At 38.1% G+C, this 16,506-nt stretch overlaps 1 protein-coding gene across 1 annotated transcript in view; it reads right to left on the bottom strand.

Moving 5' to 3' along the window:
• The window catches only part of LOC136866665 (transforming growth factor beta receptor type 3), a 310,806-nt gene that overhangs the window by 265,747 nt on the left and 28,553 nt on the right, over positions 1-16,506 (bottom strand). Inside the window, exon 3 of the mRNA XM_068227001.1 lies at positions 6,433-6,555. Coding sequence (XP_068083102.1) covers positions 6,433-6,508 — 76 coding nt within the window. The 5' untranslated portion in view covers positions 6,509-6,555. The remainder of the gene's footprint in view (positions 1-6,432; positions 6,556-16,506) is intronic.

The following is a 16,506-nucleotide window of genomic DNA, read 5'->3' as shown; positions in this document are numbered from 1 at the left end:
ATGTGGACTCTCACCAGAACCTGTTGGTAATGAAATGCCATCTGAAATTGAAGAAAGTGAAGAAAGGAAGTAACAAGTTGAAAAGAAAAAAAAAACAGCATGTGAGGGATTGTTTCAAGGAACATTAAGACAAGGACTAAAAGAAAAGACTGGAGGAAACACAGTAGAGGAAGAATGGACAGTTGTGAAGAATGAGATCAGTAAGGCTGCTGAAGAAATGTTAGGAAGAAAAGAAAGATCGACTAAGAACCAATGGATAACTCAGGAGATACTAGACCTGACTGACGATAATCTGCGTAGGATACTATACTATGGTGGAGTTTACAAAGTTCTGGCATTTAATTAACATATAGGAGATACAGAAAAGTCCCAAAATAGTACCCTGTGGAATATTACTGTTTGTGATTTCAAACTTTCTTTACCTCGTAATCAATTTCATAGTTTACTTCAACACTTACACTGTTATAAGTAAGACAGCAGATGTAAAGCGACACCACAGACACCATAGTATTCCACTTTAGCAATACGCCATGGACTACACTATCAAAGGCTTTAGAGAAGTTTAAAAATACTGAAGTAACTAAAATTATAATGATCACAATTAAAACATTATGAGTAAAAGTTGCCAGAGCAGTAACAGCTGACAAATCTTTCCTGAATCCATGGCAAAAATTTCTAAGAGAATCTTTCCCAAGAAATGCAAGATGATGATTTAAAATAATTTTCTCAAGGAGTTTACATAAGTTAAGGGAAAGATACCAGTTGGAAGAAGGTGGATGTATCAGATTTGGAAGGACATTAGAGAAGCTGGATAGGATGTGGCGGAAGTAATGGAGCATGAAATGTGGAAACACAGAAGGGAGTGGAGGAGGTTTGTTAAGCACACCCGGGCGACTAGAGTGGGACACTGATGGTGGTGATGATGATGATGATGATGATTTTACATAAAGCAGAAATTATAGTTATTGGCCTGTAGTTGTTTATAACCTCGGCTGCTCTTTTCTTATGAACAGTTTAATGATATTAGTTTTATAACATTTTGGGAAGATTTCATTTCATTCATTAGTGCTTGGTTTACAAGGTAAATTATTGAGATAATAAGCTCATTCTTGCACTGTTTCAATAATTTTGAAGAATGAATGAATGAATGAATGGCGTAGGCTTTAGTGCCGGGAGTGTCTGAGGACATGTTCGGCTCGCCAGGTGCAGGTCATTTGATTTGACACCCGCAGGCGACCTGCGCATCGTGATGAGGATGAAATGATGATGATGAAGACGACACATACACCTAGCCCCTGCCGGGAATCGAACCCAGGATCCCCATGACCAAAGGCCAGCACGCTAACCATTTAGCCACGGAGCCAGACAATTTTGAAGAGATTCTATCCCACCCAGTTGAAGGAGAATTTCCTAGGCTTGATTCTTGGGTAGTTACAGGGAATAAGTAAACTGATTTATCTAAGCTAGGTCGATTGTTAATCTTATGGCGGCAATTCCCTGTATTATTTCAATTAATGACATTCCCAAAGAATGTGTTGAAGGTAGTGCACACTTCTTGAGGGTGGCCAACTGCAGAACCATTCATTTTGAAAGACCTTCTTTTTTTCTTCTTTTTTTTTTTTCTCCTCCTTTTTTGGAATGTTGTTGTGAAGTTCATCTCCCTTTGTTGATTAATTTACAATTTTCCATGCAGATTTAATCACATTACTGACATTCTGACATTCATGAATGTATATCTCAATTAACATTCCATCACACTCTCGAACTTTGCTCTGACTGCTATCCATTCCTCTCTGTAGGCCTCAGCAACTTTGTATTCTCTTTAGTATTCATGTTTGTTGAAGTCATCAACTTTAAACCATAGATATAATGAAAGTTTTCTTCAATTGTGAAAAAATGCTCAGCTTTGTCACCAAGTAGGCTTATCGATGAAGAGTTTCACAAGAATAAAGGTTAGAAGCTGTGTATAATATATCAGAAAGTTTAAGAATGAACAGTAAACTATGCCAACAAAATATGTAAGGAGATCAAATTTTGTGCTACTTGATAAGTATCTATGAAAGTCTAAAACAAACATCCATAGCAGTACACCTAAGGCACAAACTTTATTGTAATTAGATCCAATACTCCTTAATTTCCTCATCCAATATACCCATACAGTAGAACCGCTATTTAACATTTTTACAAGGACCTGAATTTTTAACCTTAAATGGGGGTTTACCTTAAATTGAGGTTTCAGTAGAAAGCACACCTTATCCAGAAATCTTTGCCTGTATTAACATAAATTGTACTATCATACATTATTTACACAGTGACAGCAATAAAACAAGGAGTTCCCTACCCCACACCGTACTGTAGTTACAGTTTGTTCAACAATAAATCACTGTTATAGTGATTTAAAGAATATTAGTTACGGTTTGTGCTTCATTTTAACAGATTTTTGTCGGTGAATGCAAAATTGGTTTGGTTTAAGGCTGTTCTTAACGTTATACATGATTTTCCATAAAAGTCCGGAAACATACCAAACTTGCACAAAAACACATTCAAATCAGTATGAAAACAGCAATCAGTTTGTTTAAACATTTTTGCGGATGTTTTCCAAACAGCAGCTTACTCATTAGCATGCATTTTCTAATCCCAACAGTCTGAACACACATATTCAGTTTCATTCTTAAAAACTGCAATAGCATCACTCCAGAGCCTAACATTTCCATTTTCTTACTTGAAACGGCATCACCTAACCTAGGTTTACCGTGCACGTATTATGAAAACATATTTAAAGCTCCCTGTAGAATAATAACATTTTCACTATAAATTTACACGAGAACAGCCTTTCTGAAATTTGACAAGACGCGAAAAGGCACAACCTAATCTCTAAAATTAGTTATGCACACCGCTGTATCTTGAGAAGGAGAAGTATCACATTCTTATTTTATTTCATTTTCATTTCAGTATTAAAATTAAGCAATCGTTTACTTCTGCCTTTATTTCTAAGGAGTCAACATCTGCTGGCATTGCACTTATTGTAAAAACATATCATCCTGATGTTTGTTTACACAAGTCAGAGTTGTGAGGAGACCTCAGGCTCGCTCAAGATCGACTCGCTCGCACGTAGCGAGGAATCGATGCGGAAGATGATCGATTGCATTCAATATAAATGGTGGAGTATAGTCATATACTGTATTTGGTAGAGTGTTTGAATATTTATAACAGATAAAAACTAACATGCCCGAATTTGCCCGTAATAACGGATGAATCAGTAAAAGGGTTCTCACTGTAATTGACGGATATTACACAGATTAATATAGGAATTTTCTAAGGTTATAATAACATTGTCATAAAGATGGGGATTCTCTTCTGCTACAGCGGCCATGGTCGGATGTGCATCTGAGTTTGATATCTCACTTCAGCCCTAAGTGCCCGCGCTCTAAATTCCTCTTCTGCCTTGAATCATCCTTAGCAAACTTATGATGTCTTTTTCATAGGTTCTTAATGTCCCATAACCAAAACAAATAGAAATAAATATTTGAGAACACCATTTCCTTAACACTAAATGTGGGTTTTGCCCTATTTTGAATTACGTTAAATCGGATATAACATTGCATTGCTCTTATGGAATATATTTCAGGACTGGAAATGTCTCCTGTTAAATGTGGGTTTACGTTAAATCGAGGTCACACAAAATCGGGGTTATACTGTTACTACTCTTGATTTCAAAGATATAGCAGATATCCTGGATTCAGGAGGCCAAATGGACTGTATTGCAATTGACCTATCAAAGGCATGTGATAGGGTAGATCATGGAAGACTACTGGCAAAAATGAGTGCTATTGGACTAGAAAAAAGAGTGACTGAATGGGTGGCTATTTTTCTAGAAAATAGAACTCAGAGAATTCGAGTAGGCGAAGTTTTATCTGACGCTGTAATAATTAAGAGGGGAATTCCTCAAGGCAGTATTATTGGACCTTTATGTTTTCTTATATATATCAATGATATGTGTAAAGAAGTGGAATCAGAGATAAGGCTGTTTGCAGATGATGTTATTCTGTACAGAGTAATAAATAAGTTTAAAGATTGTGAGCGGCTGCAGGGTGACCTCGATAGTGTTGTGAGATGTATGGTGGGCAATGGTATGATGATAAACGAGGTTAAAGGTCTGGTTGCGAGTTTCACAAATAGGAAAAGTCCTCTCGGTTTTAATTACTGCGTTGATGGGGTGAAAGTTCCTTTTGGGGATCATTGTAAGTACCTAGGTGTTAATATAAGAAAAGACCTTCATTGGGGTAATCACATAAATATCATTGTTAATAAAGGGAACAGATCTCTGCACATGGTTATGAGGGTATTTAGGGGTTGCAGTAAGGATGTAAAGGAGAGGGCATATAAGTCTCTGGTAAGACCCCAACTAGAGTATGGTTCCAGTGTATGGGACCCTCACCAGGATTACTTGATTCAAGAACTGGAAAAAATCCAAAGAAAAGCAGCTCGATTTGTTCTGGGTGATTTCCGACAAGAGAGTAGTGTTACAAAAATGTTGCACAATTTGGGCTGGGAAGACTTGGGAGAAAGGAGACGAGCTGCTCGATTAAGTGGTATGTAAATACAAAGTATGTATAACATGTAAGTGGTATGTTCCGAGCTGTCAGTGGAGAGATGGTGTAGGAGGACATCAGTAGACGAATAAGTTTGAGCGGTGTCTTTAAAAGTAGGAAAGATCACAATATGAAGATAAAGTTGGAATTCAAGAGGACAAATTGGGGCAAATATTCTTTTATAGGAAGGGGAGTTAGGGATTGGAATAACTTACCAAGGGAAAGGTTCAATAATTTTCCAATTTCTTTGCGATCATTTAGGAGAGGGCTAAGAAAACAACAGATAGGGAATCTGCCACCTGGGCGACTGCCCTAAATGCAGATCAGTAGTGATTGATACTTCAATTTAAAGGCTTTTATGTCTACAGTATTTCTTTTTACACTAATCATTCTGCATGTTTCACTTCCCTATAAAGTCAAGGAAATAACTTTGACCTATGCACATGTGTTTGAAATAAACAAATTCATCTTCCTAAAATGTCTTTCCATATTTGGACCATTCAAGGTTATAAACTTCATTATTGGTTCCGTATTGAATTAAGATTACGTATAATATACAAAGTTTATTCCACCTACTCAATACTGTACTGTAATTGCAATGTTTATAAATACATTACAATATACTGTCAAGATACAAGTTTCGACCCTATATGGGTCATCATCAGCCTAACTAAGATACACACATGGATTTGCCGAGAAGTCCTAAGACAGAATTACATTGTGGAAATAAGATTTAAAAGAATGAACTGTGTATGAGATGCAATAATGTACATATAAAATGGTGGATTGATGAACTGTTGTAGGTAAAATAATGTTTTACTTACCAATGACAAATAAAAATTTTTAGGTTTTACGTCAATTACAATTAGACTGTAAGAATAGTTATCATACAATTATTACAATAATGATTAAAATATGTCCCTGTTAGTGAATACTCTAAAATTGCACTTTAAAAACATAATATGCCGGTTGAATGCAAAGTCCAGATGCTTCTACTGAGTACTAGAATTCCGAGTGAATCTTCAGGTGGAGAATTGAAAGTTGAACATTGGCGCAGAGGGTATCTGTCTTGCTTGAGGTCCACTATTTCTGATACAGAAATTAAATTTAGATAAAACCATGCAACATTCTTATAATATAATGAATTCTTGCTGTATAACATTATTTTACCTATAACAGTTCATCAATCCACCATTTTATATGAACATTATCGCATCACATACACAGTTCAATCTTTTAAATCTTATTTCCACAATGTAATTCTGTCTCAGGACTTCTCAGCAAATCCATGTGTGTATCTTAGTTAGGCTGATGATGACCCATATAGGGTCGAAACTAGTACCTTGATAATATATTGTAATGTATTTATAAACATTGCAATTACAGTACAGTATTGAGTAGGTGGAATAAACTTTGTATATGATTTATTTGGACCAGTATCAGCTGAAATTAGTTGACGCCTAACATAGCTCCCTCAACGATCAGTGGTAGAGTTTTGGCCTCCTGACTCCAAGATTGCATGTTCAAATCTGACAGAGATAAGATTTTTGAGGGGCAGGAAGAAGACCATTCAACACACCACATCATACGATGCTGGTATGTAAAAGATCTCTGCTAACACATTTGGTGTTTACCTAACAAAATTAATCGAACCTAAAGTCATAAATTACCCAACAGAGATCCAGTTTTCTCTGCCATATGATAGAGTGAAACTGAACATAAAAATTGAGGCATAGACAGCCTATAAAAATCAAAATGTCTGCACACAGTAGCTGAAGTCATATGATTTTCATTATTTTAAATGCCTAAAATAAAAATGTGAACTTGAAGCTTAACTCACCTGAAGTCTTAGCACCGCACAGTCCACATATCACACTAAGACTCAGCATCAGACCAAGGAATATTCCAGGGAGCATGACGCAGGTATTTTCCGAGTACCTCACATGGTTGATGAGTATCAGCTCTGTAAATAACAAAGATTGGATAAACAGTTAACCAATATATCAACAAGAATAACTAATTATTTTCATAATTATGCATGAAAATACCCCAGACTAGAAGAAAATATGAAGAGAAGTTCAATCAGTATCTAATAATGCAAATCTGAGCATATTCAATCATTCAGAACAATCTAGTCAAAAGTATCCAGACATCCCTCTGTAATAATAAACTGAAGATTTGTAACTATGACTGAACCCATCAGTGTAAAAGAGGACATAGTACTGCATGTCATTCATTACCGAAGGACTTGCAGCACCATATTGTACCAGCACATACTATTAATGATTTTATCTTAATTATCAAAAAGGTAATCATAATTATGGCTACACTGCACATCGAATGAATGATGGACCTTTTAAGACTCATTCAGTACAGTTAGTGTGCCCGTATTGTGTGCCACGTTTAATCAACACTGCTCTGAATTGGCACATTCTTTATATGAAGCAAATATGGCTGCTCGTCTAAGGTAAATAGCATTATGCGGCACTGTACACCCTTTACAGTAGCATTTCATGGTGTCCTCTTATTTCCTTATTTTTACTAAGAAGTGGATTATTACAAAATTTAGATTTCATAAATGTATGAGTAAGACCTCTATAAATTTTTTATGACATATTTTAAGGACTAGAGTACAGTGTGTTCAGAAGGTCAAGCACAGTAAATTGATAGTTTTGTTTCCCTTTCCAGTGGCCTCATCTTTGAGGAGGTATTACATGAACTGGAAGAGGATGATGACAAAGATGTAAGAAATATATACATTGAGGCAGTGGATGTGACTGTACATTCTATAAGACTCAAATCTGACCACTATTCTCACCCCAGAATAATTCAAATATAGTTGGTCCGTTATTGGACATTATAAATTTTCCAGCTAACTCATACCTGGTTGCCAGAGTTTCGCCCCAGTGTGTTAAGTTGGGCTCATCAGTTGGTAAATAGCACAATTAATTTTAATGTCCAATAACGGACAACCTATATTGGTATTATAAATTTGTTCATTCGGAACAAATATTTCAGGTTCCCTATGGGAATCAACATCTATATCATCTGATGGCCAGGCAGGCATCAATTTTTGAAAATGAGACAGTCTCTCATAGTGAATTGGCACTGCCGGTGGCTCCAAGTAGCGTACGCAGTGGCCTCGGGGTCAGTGGATGCAGAGTGAGTTTCGGCTTGCAAGTGGCCATCGCTGGTCCATGGTCAAACAGCTCTGCTCTCCAACCAGCCAACCGGGCAGAGGAGGGGTGGCCACGGCTCTATCGTGGCTCTACGCCTCTGTATTCCGAAGATGGAGCGGGGCTGGTCCGTACCGTCAACTGTCCTGAGAATGGTTTTCCATTCTCCTGCACTAAGGCGAATGCTGGACAGTTTCTAGTATAGGCCACGGCCGCAAACCCCCTCACCTTCTCCTAGCAACTCCTTCATCGTAACAAATCTGCCGGCCTGAGAGATGGCATCACCATCTAAGAGGCCCACCTCCCCTAAAGGGGAGGAATGAAAACATTTTAGCAGCAGTAATAGCCTCCACAGTATGCACTAGCCATGCGTCTTGGTAGGCGTTATATTTACCAACTGATGAGCCCAACCTAGCACAATGAGGCGAAACGCTGGCAACCAGGAATGAGTTAGCTGGAAAATTTATGTCCAATAACGGACCAACTATATCGATATTATAAATTTACTCATTCGGGACAAATGTCTCAGGTTCTCTATGAGAATCAACATCTATATCACCAGGATAATTCGACTCTACAGGGGAAAATGAAGGGGACTTAGTAGACAATCATTCCCAACAACAGTTACATGAAATGTAGATCAGTGTCAACTTAGCCAGCATACAGGCATGATATGGCATAAACCTAGAGCTGTTATTTCATATTGCACAACATGACGGGATGGCATTTGATTTCTGTTCAATGGTCTGATTGACATTAAATCAATGTGATCTACATTTTCTGAATTCATAACATTTTAGAAGATTTTATACTAAGTTGAACAACAATTTTACTGAATCAACTGACATTATTTTTGCATGAAACGTTTAAGGACAAAAGAAACTTTTAATTACATAGTTATTTTACGTGGAACTGTTTTGACTTCATCACATTACATCAAGCAACTTCTTCATCTGATGACGACGCAACATGCACTTATTTTAATTCATGAATACCATATATATCATATGAGTGTGAATTTTATTCACGTTCTGTAACTTTAAGTATATTAATTTTATGTTAATTCTAGACAGATGAAACATGTCCTGTTCTTCTTCTTGGTCGAATGGGCCTACTTTGGACCACGTTTGTTCAACTGTTGGGCTTTGAACTTTGCCCAATATTGGCGCATTTTCTGCCGGTGTAAATCCTTTCTTTCATCTGTCCAGGGGGTACCATTCTTCAAGGGTATTTCCTGAAATCCATGGACTTCCTTCAGGGTACGTCGTACAGACCGTCTATCTTAAAGATCGGATATTCCCAGTTCTTTAATGTCCTTCTCAGTGTCTGTCAGTCAAATGGTACGAATCTTCTTGTTCTTCCAGAAGATGAACAGGCGACTGGTCAGTTTTTTAGAAGGCAGTCTTACTATATGGCCATAGAAGGCTACTCTCCTTTTCCTAGCACAATCAGAGAACCTCTCTATGTGTTCATAGAGCTCGGTATTGTACCGTCTACGGAATTCTTCATCTTCCTTTACCAGACCTAAGATCTTCCTGAGAATTCTCTTCTCTCTGACTTCCAGTTTCTCCATCAGACCTCTCTGGTTCAATGAAAGACACTCCATGGCATACAGAGCTTCTGGTCATATGAATGACATGTAGTTATAAGTTATAAGTGTTCTTTGTCAGTCGATAGGCCAGTTCCAACTTGTTGACTCTCATGGATAATGATGTTCTTTTTGATAAGTTTGGTTCAATCCATTTGCCGAGATACTTAAATTTGTCAGTCCTCTTGATTTTTTCCTGTTCTAGTAGTATCTCTCTGCTAGCTTCTTTGATGTTGGTGAAGAACTCTGTTTCCTCCAAAGACACTTGAAGACCCACTTTGGCTGCCTGTCTCCTGAGACAATTGATCTGTATTGTTGCTGTATCCAGCGAATTGGCAATCAGTGGCATGTCGTCAGCAAAGCCAGGCAATCTACAACTAGCCCTTCCTTCTTATGACCCAGGTATATCCCACTCTGGGTACCCAAGTTGGTCAGTTCTTTGCACCATTCTCTCACAACCTTTTCAAGGACACGGTTGAAGAGAAGTGGGGAAAGTCAATCCCCTTGTCTCACCCGTTTATCTCGAAGCTTTCCAAAACCACGCCTCTAAATGTAACCTTGGAATGGGTGTTAGTCAAGGTTTCTAGAATGGGTCTGCAGGTTTTGTTGTCTAATCCCAGTTCCTGGATAATGTTATTACGTGTTTGTCTATCAATGGAGTCGTAGGCCTTCCGGAAATCAACAAAGGTGACAAACACCTTGCGGTTTTTCAATTTGGAGTATGCAAGTACAGTTTTAAGGTTGAGGATCTGTTCAGCACAGGATCGGCTCTTCCTAAAGCCTCCCTGATATTCTCCTAGTTGACTGTCCAGTTGACTTTCTGCCCATGTTAGAAACGTCTTGGAAAATATCTTGTATGTTACCAGCACAAGAGAAATCCCACGGTACGAAGGTGGTTTGAAAAGTCTGTGCAAAGTCCGAGAGATGGCACCACCGGCGCGTATCAAGGTCATGTTTAGTTAGTAGCATCTCTTGAATGAATGCACACCATGTTTCAGCCATATTGGTTTATTTCTTTGTGTTTGCCATTCGTGTGAATCAAGGAAGTCGAGTGATTTTCAAGAAATGGACGAAAAAGAATTTTGTGTAGTGATTAAACATTACTTTATGAAAGGTAAAACGCCTCAGGAGACTAAAGAGAAGCTTGATAAACATTATGGTGACTCTGCACCTTCGATTAAAACAGTTTATAAGTGATTTCAAAATTTTTGGACTGGCCATATGGGCACAAGTGATGCTGAACGCTCTGGACGGCCTGTGGAGGTTACGAATCCAGAAATCATTGATCAAATCCATGATATGGTGATGGATGACAGAAGAGTTAAGCTGCATGAGATTGCTAGTGCTGTGGGCATCTCGACTGAACGGGAACATAATATTTTGCATAAACATTTGAACATGAGAAAGCTATCCGCAAGATGGGTGCCGCGATTGCTCACGCTTGACCAAAAACGGAATCGTGTGAAGTGTTGCAAGGATGGTTTGCAGCCATTCCAGAAGAATCCGAAGGACTTTAAGCGTTGTTTCGTCACTGTGGATGAAACATGGATACATAATTATATTCCTGAGATCAAACAACAATCTAAACAATGGGTTACCAAGGGGGAATCTGCACCAAAAAAAGGCGAAGTCCGTTCCTTTGGCCGAAAAGGTTATGGCAACTTTCTTTTGGGATTACATAAAATTAGCTTCATGGTCCGTATCGCACTTCAATAGACTCACAACTAAGTATTTATTTATATTCCACCTAGTCGATACAATGAATTGCCTAAGGCAATTTAATGGTTAAAATTGGTACATGTTTTGTATATTATCAACATCTTCAGCCACATAACACTGTTTAGATGAAAAATACATAAATTGACAAAGTTATGCTTTGGAGGAAGTGTTTTGTATATTATCAACATCTTCAGCCACATAACACTGTTAAAACAAACAAAAATCTCAAGAGAAAATATATATAAATAAATAAATACTTAGTTGTGAATCTGTCTTTTGGGATTCGCAAGGGATAATCCTCATCTGGAAAAGGGTAAAACTATTACAGGTACATATCATTCATCGTTATTGGACCGTTTGAAAACTGAGCTGCAAGAAAAACGCCCACGATTCGCCCACAAGAAAGTCCTTTTCCATCACGACAACGCACCAGCACATACCTCAGCAGTTGTGGTCGCAAAATTAATGGAAATAAGATTCCAACTCATTTCACATCCCCCCTATTCTCCAGACTTGGCTCCCTCGGACTACTATTTGTTCCCCAATTTGAAGAAATGGCTGGCGGGACAAAGATTTTATTCAAACGCGGAGGTGATTGCAAACAGTATTTTGCAGACTTGGACAAACCCTATTATTCGGAAGGTATCAACAAACTAGAACATCGCTGGACAAAGTGTATATGCCTAAAAGGAGACTATGTCGAAAAATAAAAAAAATTTACCCCAAACACGTAAGTAGTTTTTTATTTTTGCACGGACTTTTCAAACGCCCCTCATCGTTGTTGCGGTCAGTAAAGTCTCCTTTCTTATGAAGGGGATGAATCAGAGCTGAGGTCCAATCAGGTGGTAATTTCTCTGTTTCCCAGATGTTCTGTACAATCTCAGTGAGCTTGCCCACGGCATTGCTTTCAGCACATTTCTAGAGTTCAGCAACAATGGAGTCCTCTCCAGCTGCTTTATTATTCTTAAGAAGTTGAATGATTTCACAAACTTCTTTCTGTGAAGGAGGCAGCGAGTCCAGGTTTGGTGTGGTTTGTTTGTAATCAAAATCTTTGCTAGGTGGATCACAATTAAGTAAGTTCTTAAAATGCTGGGCTAAGAGGCGGCAGTTGTCCTTGTCGTTAAAAGCCAGGTTGCCCTGTGGGTCTCTGAAGTAAAGACTTGGTGGAGTGTATTTTCCAAGTGTCTGCTTTAAAGTTTTGTAGAAGTCCCTGGATTTGTTTTTAACGGAGCTCTCTTCGATCTGGATTAGTTGGTTGTGTGTGAAGGCCCGTTTGGTTCCTTGTATTATCTTGATTGTAAGTTTCCTTTGTTCCAGAAAGTTCTCCCAATTGCCCTTGGACTCTTTAGAGTTCCGTTTCATCCAGGTTGCCTGCCTTTGAGCTATTGAGTTGTCACAGTCTTCAGTCCACAGTGGATGTTTGCTTCTTCTAGTAAGAGGGGCAAGCTCACTGGCCGTATTGATAAGACCTTCTTCTTTCAGTTGGTCCCAATTGCTAAGATCTTCATTGTTCAGTCTTTCAACTACTTCTTGATTATTTTTAAGTCACTCTATATCGAATCTGACCCTCCTGGAGGTTCTGTGTAATCTAGTGTTTCTAGGCTTAAGTCTCAATTTGACCTTTGAGAGGTAGTGGTCTGAGTCCAGACTGGCACTTTTCAATACCTTCACATTTTGTATTTCCTTCTGGAATTTTCTTGAGATGGTCACATAATCTATCTGGAATTCACCCAGTTTGGTGTTAGGAGAGATCCAAGTCTTTGATTTTCTTGGCAAATGTTTAAAGGCTGTAGACTTCATGACCAATCTGAAAGTCCTGCACAGTTCTATCAATCGTTCTCCGTTGTGATTAGTTCGTTTATGCACCGGAAAGTTGTACACTATGTTTCTGTATTTTTTCTCTCTTTCCATATGGGCACTGAAATCGCCAAGGAGTATGTATTGTAACCATGGTGATGAACGGTTACAGAATGTCTCTCTGGAATTTTAGGGAGAATATCTTGAAAGTCTTCCCAGAATTTGTCAGTTCTGTCTGGGTTGCACTTGTTGACTAGGGCGTGTGCACTGACAAAAGTGTAGCCCTTGTTAGCACATTTGAGAGAGAGGATGGATACACGACTGCTTGGAGAGGTAAAATCAATGACTGAATCTAGCATCTTGTGGCTGATTATAAATCCTGTACCTAAGTGGGGTACATTCTTCATTACCCGCTGACCCACTTTTCCTTTTAGGATTCTGTATCCTTGTGACTTGAAGGCATGTTCATCAGGGAATCGAATTTCCTGTACTGCTGTCAGTACTACGTTATGCCGTGTTAGTGAGCCGGTCAGATGTTTCAGTTTACCCACTTTGAGCAGTGAATTAGCATTCAATGTTTCGAAGAAACTTTGCCATCTTCATCTGAGCTTACGTCCAAGGATTTCAGGATGCTCTGAGTCATCCTTAAAACATGCTGGTGCGGACTCCCCAGAATCCAAAGGTCCACTAACATCACTATGGGCAATGGTGGATTGGTTACCACCTGGAGTAGTGGATTTAGCGAAATTTTCCTCCATGCTCAGGCGAAAATCATTCTTCATGGGGCAGTGATGAATCACTGTCCAAGGTACTACGCAAGTCATTAGCTTGAGAGGCTTATTATTCGGGGTTGTCATCCATAGCCAGGTTGCCTTTACTGCGGCTAGGGAGCCCTGTCTACCCCAACCTTGTCAGGGGCTAACTTCCGAGTCAGAGGGATATAATTAATCAGCCTTAGTTGGGAAGGGCTGCCTCTTCCGCCAGTTCCGATGATCATCTTCGCCTTCACAGTTGTTGAGGTTTGCACAGGAAATATTGTGGTAGTATGTAGAAAAAAGTGCTAGATAACAGCATATGGATGAATGCAGATGAAAGTTATTCAAAACCATTACGCCCATTGTAATGGCACCCAGAAGTATAAACCCCATATCCTAGGAAACGCCGGTGAAAGTATGTAGAGTGCCCGTCTTCCTTCGCCTTCACGGTTGTTGAGGTTTGCACAGGGAATATTGTGGTAGTATGTAGGAAAAAAGTGCTAGATAACAGCATATGGATGAATGCAGATGAAAGTTATTCAAAACCATTACGCCCATTGTAATGGCACCCAGAAGTATAAACCCCGTATCCTAGGAAACGCCGGTGAAAGTATGTAGAGTGCCCGTCTTCTTTATGATTACTATGTCCTGTTATTTTAATAAGATGCTTTTACAACTTTGAATTGTAAATAAACTTATAGGTGAATATCTATAGGTGGAACCAATTTATTAGTTAATTTAAATTTACACAGCTAAGCGGTCAAACATTATGTTTAAAAATGAAGTACAGTCAACCACCGATACAGTGTCACCATCCATTGAATAATATTTTACGGCATAAAGCAAGTGTTGCACTAAAGCAAATTTTAAGTGTGACATTAAATATCTGCCTAAAATCTATTATTGCAGGATAACAGAGACTTTACTGAAGTATAATTTTATTATTTTACTAAGTTAAGAGGATAATAGGCTACATTAAAACTTTTTAAAATTATGGTAGCACATTAATACAGTATGGTATGAAAAATGAAGTCACAATGAACTGTAGTCCTTGTGGAAGAAATTAGCGATCACTGCTTGCATATTCTTTTCATTTAATTGTTCAACTGCATCAGTCACTGCAATCCGGTGATGAATCACAGCTCACTGGAATGTTTCTCTAAATACACCCGTATATTCTTTAAACTTTCCTTAACTTCCGTACTTGAAGGAACTGGCAAGTCATTTACAATCAGCCTCACCTTCAGAGTCTGAATCCTCATCATGCTGTGCAGTCTTGGGTACTGTCAACTGGGGTTACTATGGTCACATTTTTCAGTTTTTTGTGCATATCTTGCACATTTTATGAGATATCCATGTAAAAATGAAATATGATTTAGTTTAAAATGTTGGGTATCATCTCCTTACTAAAATAAATTTTTCGAACATCCGGTAATTGTCTCACATCTGATTAGTAGGGAGTGGTTATGGTCAAACAGAACATGTTTTTACAAGCATATTGATGTAAGAAATCTTATATTTAACTATAGTCTAAAGCTAAAAAATTACAATTATGACAAACATCCAGTAATTGTCTCACATCTGATTAGTAGGGAGTGATTATGGTCAAACAGAACATGTTTTTACAAGCATATTGATGTAAGAAATCTTATATTTAACTATAGTCTAAAGCTAAAAAATTACAATTATGACAAACATTAAAGAAAAATTTTCAAAATATGTTTAATTTGTCCTTTTCATTTATAATTGTCTCATTTCAAGTTGAAGCCAGTAAACTTTATATAGAAGCTTAGCTTATCCCCACCTTTGCTCAACTGGAGGCGGTAGTATTTTAAGAATTTCATTCACTTTGATAACAGAAATATATGCTTCCTTTGGTCACACAAAATATTCATGACATCTTCTAAGAAATGTAACTTTCACTTCATCTTCTTGACAAGTACCATCATCATCTATCACTTTACTATGTAATGCAGTTTTGCTTTTTTTTTTTTTTTTTTTTTTTTGGTACTAAACTCAACCAGAACATAGTCTCCTGCTGTTGGTTTCCTACAGCATTTATCATTATCTTCTTCTACCGAGCTCGATAGCTGCAGTCGCTTAAGTGCAGCCAGTATCCAGTATTCGGGAGATAGTAGGTTTGAACCCCACTGTCGGCAGCCCTGAAAATGGTTTTCCGTGGTTTCCCATTTTCACACCAGGCAAATGCTGGGGCTGTACCTTAATTAAGGCCACGGCCGCTTCCTTCCCACTCCAAGCCCTTTCCTGTCCCATCGTCGCCGTAAGACCTATCTGTGTCGGTGCGACGTAAAACAACTAGCAAAGCAAGCTCTTCTTCTTCTTCTTCTTCTTCTTCTTCTTCTATCATGCCTACTTTCATCTCTTCCCAAGTTTCTTCATCACTTCCATTTAAATGAGTTTCAACATCATTTTCAGAGTCTAATGAATCTTCTCTTGTATGTCTTTTCTGCTTCTTTCTGAAGACTGGTAACACTGATGTTTCACCACTTGTTCCTGCTTGAAACTGATCTTGGAGAGGTGGACAAGGTTCAATATCCTCCAAAGAGACACTTTTTCCTGGCTCAACAAAACATAACATCTTTCTTGTGGGGCCATTTCTTTACTTTGAATAGTGCATTTCTTCCAAGAAACTTAAAACTGACTCACCAACGTTACTAACAACTAAAGAATTACTGTCAGTTTCTAGGACAGACCTCACCATTTTGCCACTAACACTGAAATAAAAAGGACACAAACATGAAGTATGAAACAAACAAGTGAATAATAAAATATAAATATATTAATTGTATACAATATTTAACAAGAGTAATCTAATATAACCCATAAGACAGTTGCAATGAGTTGATACTCATGACCAT

Source organism: Anabrus simplex, chromosome 3 (genome assembly GCF_040414725.1).
Source record: "Anabrus simplex isolate iqAnaSimp1 chromosome 3, ASM4041472v1, whole genome shotgun sequence".
Lineage (NCBI taxonomy): Eukaryota > Metazoa > Arthropoda > Insecta > Orthoptera > Tettigoniidae > Anabrus > Anabrus simplex.
The sequence above is the reverse complement of the archived record's forward strand: the minus strand, read 5'-3'. Positions and strand labels throughout refer to the sequence as shown.